This window comes from Leguminivora glycinivorella, chromosome 7, assembly GCF_023078275.1.
Source record: "Leguminivora glycinivorella isolate SPB_JAAS2020 chromosome 7, LegGlyc_1.1, whole genome shotgun sequence".
Classification (NCBI taxonomy): domain Eukaryota; kingdom Metazoa; phylum Arthropoda; class Insecta; order Lepidoptera; family Tortricidae; genus Leguminivora; species Leguminivora glycinivorella.
In genome coordinates this window covers 9,296,818-9,306,215 of record NC_062977.1, presented here as the reverse complement: position 1 = coordinate 9,306,215, position 9,398 = coordinate 9,296,818, and the positions used below count along the sequence as shown (strand labels likewise).

The 9,398-nt window shown below is 36.2% G+C and overlaps 1 protein-coding gene across 1 annotated transcript in view; it reads left to right on the top strand.

Annotated features, from left to right (window-relative positions):
- Positions 1 to 216: 216 nt before the first annotated feature.
- Positions 217 to 9,398, top strand: part of LOC125227865 (transmembrane protein 132E) — a 117,709-nt gene continuing 108,527 nt past the window's right edge. The window contains 1 exon segment of the mRNA XM_048132244.1: positions 217 to 629. Within this exon segment, the coding sequence (XP_047988201.1) occupies positions 599 to 629 (31 nt within the window). The 5' untranslated portion in view covers positions 217 to 598.

Below are 9,398 nucleotides of genomic sequence, written 5' to 3'. Positions count from 1 at the left end.
CTTTTCATAAAACGTGTCCTATCTCAATCGTAGAGAAGGAATTAGGGGATTTTTCAAAGGAGAATTCGCAGTACCTAGTTAAGGATGTGAATTGTGGGAAGGAGGCGTCGTCGGTCAATACCGAGGTGGTGCGGTGCGGGCGAGGCGCAGGCGTGCCCCCGCGCCCCGCGCGCCCCTGCCGGCCTACTCACGCAACTCGCGAGTCGGCCGCCGTGCGCTGCGATCGCGCGCGAGACCTTTCCTCTCCGCTTGAAACATGTGTGATGTTTTCATCACAGAGAACAACTGTCAACTCGCTCTCGGGAACCACTAACCGCGTTATGAATGAATAACAAGCCCGTCCGAGGCTGACGAGAGCCACCCGGCTCGGATTCTTGAACTTGTGGACAGCTTTCGCCGAGTGTCTAGTTTTTCTCGTGGTCGCTGACATTGCAGCGTGCGGATTCCGCAGTGCGCGAGTGTGTGGTTAATTGGCGAACGTAATCGGAGACCAGCTGAGTCGCGTAAACATTGGCCTTACCTTTGACCTGACGTCTCGTGGCGATGGCTTCTGAACAAACATACCCGGCCTAAAACTATCGCTTTGAAGGATTCCAACATGCGGCGTCTAATTTTGTTCCTTTTGACAGGTAAGAATTGCATGATGATAGATGCATATTAGCCACTGACCGTAGATCTAATGTTATGCCGTTGATTGCACTGTTAGCCGTCTATTTTCAAACATTCCGTAGCCCGCTCAAACTTGTTTCTTACTGATAACCAGTAACTGGTGATTTATTCTTCACTGAATCTTCTTCCTAGTGTTCTAGGCCCTTCTAGTAATACTTTATTTTTACTTGTGAATTAAGGTTTTTACATAAAAACAAGATTATCCTACATTTCCATGATGTTAGCAAAGTTGAAAGAAGGCTTTGCTTATTTATTTATTTTATTTACTAGGTACTTAGGTATTTATTAAATTTACCCGATTATTTTATGATCGACAGTATCGACACTCTTCTTTCATGTTCGAATGCCATTTAAAAAAATATATTAGGTACTTATGTAGGCATTTACTTATACCTACTTTATCATGCACTCATCTGAAACGGTTGTCATCGTTGATAAGAATTATTTTTGCTGAAGCTAAGCCCATAACAAAAAAATCATCCTAATAGGTAGGCAAGGATATGGCTCGTCGGCTTATCATCATTTTGCGTTATCCTGGCATTCATGAGAACCTTTAGTGGTCTTTGGCAACAACTCCCAGGATTTTACATACTTTTTACAAAACACTTTATATATGGTTCGGCTCATACCTCTTGTTAACCCTTCATTACTAAATTGCAATATGAACGCAACACAACCAAGCTACGAACAATAGCAAGTAGCAATATAAATGAAGCGAGCACATACATCGCAATTAATTTGGATGCAGATGCACATGATTGATATTCGATTTCAATTAGTACACAAATCTGTGATATGCCATTCCAAATTACGACCAAAATACCGTATTCGTGTCGTGCTCATATTCTCTAATAAACATTAATACGGGATGGAATGCTATTGCATCCCTGACATAATTCATTGATTTTCATATTCATAATTTCAGAAATGGGAAAAAGCCTAACATATGGCGGCAGAGAGGGAAACATGCTACGAGCCCTAAGAATGTGGCCGAACCTTGCATTATATAAAAAATTTGGTAAAAAAACCACCAAGTGGACCAATTTTCATGAAACATGGCTAAGAACACTCCCTACTAATTCAGCTTTGAAACAAAAAACGTACTTAAATCTAAATCGGTTTATCAGTTCGGGAGCTATGATACCACGTCTGTCACACACACAAACAGACAGACGACAGACACGTCAAACTTATAACACCCCGTCGTTTTTATGAGTCGATGAGCTTTGACTGCAGGGTTCTCTGTAGACGAATTTTCCACGCGCTTCGAAGGTGACGTGACTACTCGACCACCGCCGGATCATGCCCATTCGCAATGTACCTTCAAGTTATATGATAACAATTATTTGTTTTACAAGGGGGCAAGGTTGTTGTTTAACCGCACGTGCCGATATTGACACCCGAGCAAGCGAAAGATTCAAATATGTATTGATACCCGAGCGTAGCGAGTGGTTCTGAAAGTGGCATCTTGATCGTTGCGAGGGTTTCAATACACGAAGGTTAAACAAAGTTTGCCACCGAGTGAAACACAAAAATTTTTCACCACACCAACACGAACAAAATACTGAAAGTATAAAACATCAAATCAAATCCATCAATTTATCCATACTAATATTATAAATGGGAAAGTGTGTGTGTCTGTTTGTTTGTCCGTCTTTCACGGCAAAACGGAGCGATGAATTAACGTGATTTTTTAAGTGGAGATAGTTGAAGGGATGGAGAGTGACATAGGCTACGTTTTGTCCATTTCTAACGCGAGCGAAGCCGCGGGCAAAAGCTAGTATTCTATATTTATGATTCAAAATAATCATTTATAAAACCAACCACCCAGCTTAAGATATCAAGTTAAAATTTGTATGAAATTACTTTGCACTCTTGTGGATAAAATGCAATTTTGCGATCTGTTTTCGAATAGCAAAGAGAGCCTTTACCAGTTGGTGTGGTGTTAAAAAAAAAATAAAAATCTTAAAGCTGAACTTCGCGATGGATAAATATATACTTATTGATAAAGTTTAACATTAATTAATAGATTATATAAGATTATTTACATAGATCATCCGTCACTCCACTCCATCCACTACGATTATGTCCTCAAGAAACCTATTCCGGGGTGAGAAGAGTGACTGATGATTGAAAGGTGGAGTGCCTCTTGACCGAGTCGTACAGAGAAACCCCGCGATTGGTCATCAAACTGTATTTGAAGATATCTCAATATGGTCAAAAGAGCAAATAATTGAGTTAGGTATATTAATGATATTTAAATTTTAATTGTGTAAATTATTGTAAATTTTGTATATTATTTTTGACTTGTAAAATGTACTTTTATTTTATCAATAAATTCTGTATTCTGTATTCTGTATTCTGGTCTAATATTACCTACCTTAAACATTGTGTAACGAACGAACGTCTGTAGATTTATAACCAGCTTCAAAATATACAAGGTACTTGGATATTAAAATGTCATTGATATTCGTCACGGTTATGTCGCTCGGAAGAATAACTTGTATACCCTTCGAGGCTCCTTCCGGACTCGGTTTGCGAACAAATGGGACCGGGAAGAGGAACAGAGCAACTTTTTTGTTTGCGCTAACAACATTTTGGGAACAATAGTTTGCGGTTTTAATGCGAGGTTTGCGGTATGCAGATGCTTACGTAAGTTATAGCGCGCTTATATGTTTGAGATAATAATCGGTTTTTAGCATTGTTTTTTATGTAATGGTTATTCAACCTCTCAAGATATGAATGTTAAGAAAATTTTCCCTTTTTAGGGCTCCGTAGTCAACTAGGAACCCTTATAGTTTCGCCATGTCTGTCTGTCCGTCCGTCCGTCCGTCCGCGGATAATCTCAGTGACCATTATCACTAGAAAGCTGAAATTTGGTCAATCACGCCGACAAAGTGCAAAAGTAAAAAATCGTCATTACTTTTAAAAAAACTTGTATCTTCGTCTGTCAATGAAAAGAAAATTATAGTAAATATTGTATGTATGGAATGCATATAGACTTACTGCGTTTTAACTTTGAGGAGAAGCATGAGATACGAGATTTTTTCAAAGTAGTGACGAAATGTTTTGTTAGCCCCCTACACGTAAAGTGGGTAGTGATTTTTTTTCATTTCAACCCTAACGTGTGATATATTGTTGGATAGGTATTTAAAAATGATTTTACGAAAATTATTTTTTGATATTGTTAATATTTCCGGAAATAATCGCTCCAAAAGTTTAAAAAAATGCGTCCCTCCCTCTAACTTTTGAACCAAAAGTTTAAAAAATATAAAAAAATCGCAAAAGTAGACCTTTATAAGGATTTTCTAAGACTAACTTGATAGGTTGACCAGTCTTTGACAAAATACGGGAAACTACGGAACCCTACACCCTCTACACTGAGCGAGGCCCGACACGGTCTTGTCTCGTGTTTGTATATAAAAAAAAATCTTGACTTTAAGATCTAAAATTCTTATAAATATGTACCAGTATGCCCGATAACGTCAACTAAGATCTAAATTTTGATTATTACTATAAAAAAATATTTTTGAAAAATGCAAGAGGCCGACAGCGAAACACACGCAGCTAACGCAGCCCTCTGAAATACGAGTACAATTTACGAAATTATATCAGATTATATACAAACAAAGATCTGAATTTGTATTATTACTGGAAAAATAATATTTTTATTATTTGTATGATTTCTTAAAACGGTCAAACGAATTATATCGCGTAAAATTATTTGGAAATACGGCTCACGTTTCAACCCTTTATGTACGCGTTCGTGGTAATCGTGGTCAACGGGAGAGAGAAAAATATCAACATACTCATATCCATAACCATACTAATATTATAAATGGGAAAGTGTGTGTATGTCTGTTTGTTTGTCCGTCTTTCACGGCAAAACGGAGCGACGAATCGACGTGATTTTTTAGGTGGCGGTAGTTGAAGGGATGGAGTGACGTAGGCTACTTTTTGTCTCTTTCTAACGCGAGCAAAGCTGCGGGCAAAAGCTAGTACGTACATATAGGAATAAGCTTTTTTTTTCGTGAAATTATGCCCATAAAAGTATTCGGTATCTACAATCGCCGGAAAGTTGGAATGTATTTTTGAAATTTTAAGTTAAGTAAGTAATTAAACTTTATACAACATATTTTGATTTTCATAAGTAACTGTCGCGCTCGTCTGAGAAAAATGAATTCTTTAAATAACTTAACGACTAATTATGAGAATTTTGGTCACCAAGTCTGTTTGGTTGTATTGAATACCCGTCTTTATTTTATTGACTAATGGCCATAGAATGCGATAGATCTATTGTCGAGAGCGCCTTTTGTTGGTCGGACATCTGCCGGCGTGGGCAACGGCAATTCGTTGCGGTAGTTTACGTTTACACTCATCAGGTCAACTCGGCATCAAATCGATAAATAAATCAATCAATAAATCAAGCTATAAATGTACACCATTACCTTAAATGTATTCAAATTTGACGATTGTTTTACAACGCATAAATCTTATATTTACGAAGCTTCATGCGTGACTCATCTGTACGACAGCCACATAACCACACATAAGAATAGGCACAGTACTGTAATAGTTTTTTCCCCTCACTACCTCGGAAACACGTGTTTTGTCCTTTAATACCAGCGGGTAAAAACGCATTTTATCCACTAGTGGGTAAAGTAATTTGACCTTGAATAAAGTCAAATTAACTGCTTTAAAATTGATAAAAGTAGGTGAATCTAGTAATAAAGATGATTTACCACCTATAGAACTACTGGAAGCAGTGATAAACGCATTTTTTGCGTTGTAGTTTCCTCGCTATAGTGAGGCGAAAAGTTTTGTGTTACACGCGGGTGCAAATGTATTTTACTTCTCGTGTGTTAAAAAACTCGCAAGTTCAGGATTCTATTCTCGAACCACTCGCTTCGCTCGTGGTTCAACTATAGAATCCTTTCACTTGCTCGTTTTTCAATTCCACACTCGGCGTTAAAATACAACTTTGCCCCCTTGTATAACAAATAACTAATAGTTATAACAATCTAACATTCTAAAGGAGTCCGGGATACCGTTAAAAGATTCCTTATCCATAAACGTTTTAACGATTTGTGAACTAACTTTTCTTTTTTATTTATTTATTTAGGCAACAAACAAACAAATACATAATAACGTGAAAATACATGATGTGTTAATAGACCTATAGAGTGCCCTAACTTAATAATATTATATTCTAATGTTAGTTCTTAGGGAGGAACTTTTAATAAATTAGTCGGTTATTTTGTAAAATAAAATTATGAAACCAAAATTAAATACAATTTAATTAAAGAGAAGTCGATTACAAGTACAATTTCAATATTTGAATTAAATTTATGATTAAAAATCTGAGAGCTAGTATTTAAGTTTGTAAGATGTTAATCGAGCGAGCGTCTACGGCCAAATAGGCAGAGTTTCGGTCCTCGCAGGCTGAGGAAGGGGTCCCGTCGGGTGGTCGCGTTGCCTCGTCAGCAGTTTGCAGACATTGTAGCTAACACTAATATAAAATATAAGCTAGTCTAAGGTACAATGACGAAAGTCGTTACATCGGAGGGGGCAAAGTCAATTAAGATGCTCAAGTCTTCAGATATTTGAGAGTCCTTAGTCGTTCCAATATATCCGATATGTCTGGTAGTAAAAAAGTATTAAGTAAAGTAAACAGTGACATTCGAGCCATCACTCATCTACATCGAGCATGAATCTGCAAATTGCTATCGACAGCGGAATTATTATTCGGATCAACTCCAAACGCCAAACGTTGGTTACGGACAAATAAAAACAAAATGGTTTTTCAATTAAAAATGCTCTGCCAGGCTTTGATTGTAAAAGGTTCAATAGATAAAAACGTACCGGAATTCTGTCTGTATTCTGTACCAATATTGATTGTTTTGTTATTACTTCTTAGTTCACTTGTAGATATGTACATAAATAGTTTACATAGATCTATATTTGTCATAGAGTATTATGTATGTGGCGTAATTAATTAAACTTTACGTCTATCCTTTGCCTTCGTTGCTATGTAGACTAGTGTCTTAAATAAATGTATAACAACCTGTGAGGCCCTGCCACGAAAATCCTCTGTATCGCTAGAAAATGCAAGAGTCCGACAGCAAAACACACGCAGCTGACGCAGCCCTCTGAAATACGAGTACCGTTTACGAAATAATATCAGATTATATTGCGCATAATATAAATTAAAGTACGTACGTTTCCCTATATTCGTGTAGCACGGACATCGAAACTATTTGGAGCCCAAGTTTTAAATTATTTGACATTTTTCAAATGACATTTTTAAAGCCTTTTTCGGTACTATAGGCAACCTATTACTTAAAAGTTTAAAGAAAATGTTGAAAAAAGTAATTTTGGTGTAATTTTGTACTGTACCACCGCGTAACTAGCGCACGATAAAAAATATTGAAGTGGCAAAGTGACGTTTTGGTCCTTCTAATCAAAATGCGTTGTTTTGCAGGAATATTAAACTGTAGCCACCCACCCAAACTGGAATAACTAGATAACATAACATACCAACATAACCGGTGCACGATGATCCCAAAACCAAGAAAAGGCTTATATGATGCCGCATTACCCTTTAGCATGAGTTGGCATATCGATATAGGAACATCTTCAAAGTGTTTAAATAAATTTATAGGAGCAGGTCGTATTTACAGTATTACTACAACGTGAGTGTGGGCGAGACCTAATCTCGAAAGAACCAGTGTAACAAGACTGAAATTCGTAACAAATACATAGGTAGGTACGTATGTATAATCAGAGAGCGCACTATTATAATTTTATTATATTAGTAAACTCGCTAGTAAACGTGTCGATCGTGTTGGAAAACAATAGAAATTAAGTAACAACCAGGGATGATTCCGAAAGTTTCGAAACTAAATTTCGGGTGAAGCCATTTTGTATCAACAAATTAATACCTAATTGTTGGCACATACTAGTTCCTTCTCATTTATGTTCATCTGTTTGTTTAAGGCATAAACAAATTTTCCGAGCTGCCATATTTCAACATCGGAATGTTACATTGCTATTCATTATTTACACAACATGTTAGTTTCTAAGTAACAATTATTTTATGCCCACCACAAAAGTGCTCTTGTTTCAGGTCGAATACATTGTTTACAGTAATGCTCGTGCTCGAGTGTTCCTTATTAAAAATAAAATTATTAATTATACATATGTGGGATGCTATTAAAGAAGAGTTACTATAATTCAAGTGTACTAAGGACCAATTCATTTGGAATTCCACCAACAAAAAAAAACATATTATAATTCTTATTGCATTTTAACCATATAATGAATTTTTGTGATGCGCGCTTCAGTTTGTCATACATATTTGATTGCTAGTAAACGTACTCGTTCCAAGAGCTTTTTCTCGAGAAATGAGTTCGGCGACAGGTGTTAGGCGCAGGCGCAGCTCAGGTAGAAACCGTCGTAATTGACCGGCCCATCACTTCTTTTGTGATTCCTTGCAGGGTTTTCGACTAAACTTCAATTTTTTTTTTAATTTGCTTAGGGATACAGTGTATATTAGGATGAGCTTTACAATGGACATTATTTTACTCGTATTGACCATTGAGCTCGTATCGAGCAACTGGCTCACAGAGGCACAAGACCGAGAACGGTGGAAGAGGTTGGAGGAGGCCTATACCCGGAAGGGGTCCTAACCACTAATATACCTACTTATATTTAAATTTAGTTAATAAGGAAAATTTTGTAAAGTGTTTATGGAATAAATAGGCTTTTTATTTTTTATTTATTTATTTATTTATTGACCATTGAAGGACTGGAAACATTATATTACTTTGTATTTTTTCAAGGCTAGGTTTACAGTAACTGAAATATAACACTACTTTTGCTCATTTTTCTTTTAAAAGTAGGACTCGGAATAAAACTTTTGTCCTCAGGCGTGGCTTAGTCCTTGCTTCTAACGGATTTTGAAAAATAAAAGTTCCATTGAGAAACAATACTTAAGTTTCCAAAGTTCTGGAATCGGAAACCTTCTCGTAAAGCCTTTAGATAACTACATCGTATTATTCGGTAACAATAACATTAGCTTAACGTAAAATAGCGTAACTCATTCAGTATACCTACATGCATAAAAAGTGTATTTTGCATTACTTCAGCAAATTCATATTGTAATTTGTAAATCTATTAACTATACAAAAAAAATTACCCATTTAATCCTATAAGAAAAAAAAAACACGGAATAGTTAATTTTATACCAATAATAAGTATATCTCGTTATTTATTTCTGACTATAACTATGATGAAATAGCTAAGGGTACTACAAATAGTCAATTTTTTTTATACGTTAAATTATTGTAATTTAATCTCAAAATCTAAGGATTCTTGCTTACGGAGTATTGATTTGTTTTATCTCGATTAATTAAAGTTTAAATAATATGCCGTCAGTTTAAATCTGTGCTACAGATTCTGAACTTTATACCACATACCATAGGCTAAACACTACAATTAAACTTAGAACATTCCAAAAAAAAGATGGATTTGTTTTAACTTATTTAATGAATTTAAGTAGCTCGTTACCTGGTAGTTTCGAGTTCCAGACAGTCGAGGCGCAGAAGATCAACTTCCTAGGCTAGCAAATATTTTTACTCGGACTCGGATCTGGAAAGTTTCTAGTACGTAGTACGTAACCAGGTAATAAGTTACTCTCGCATAAAACTTTAAACTTTACTTGCTGGATT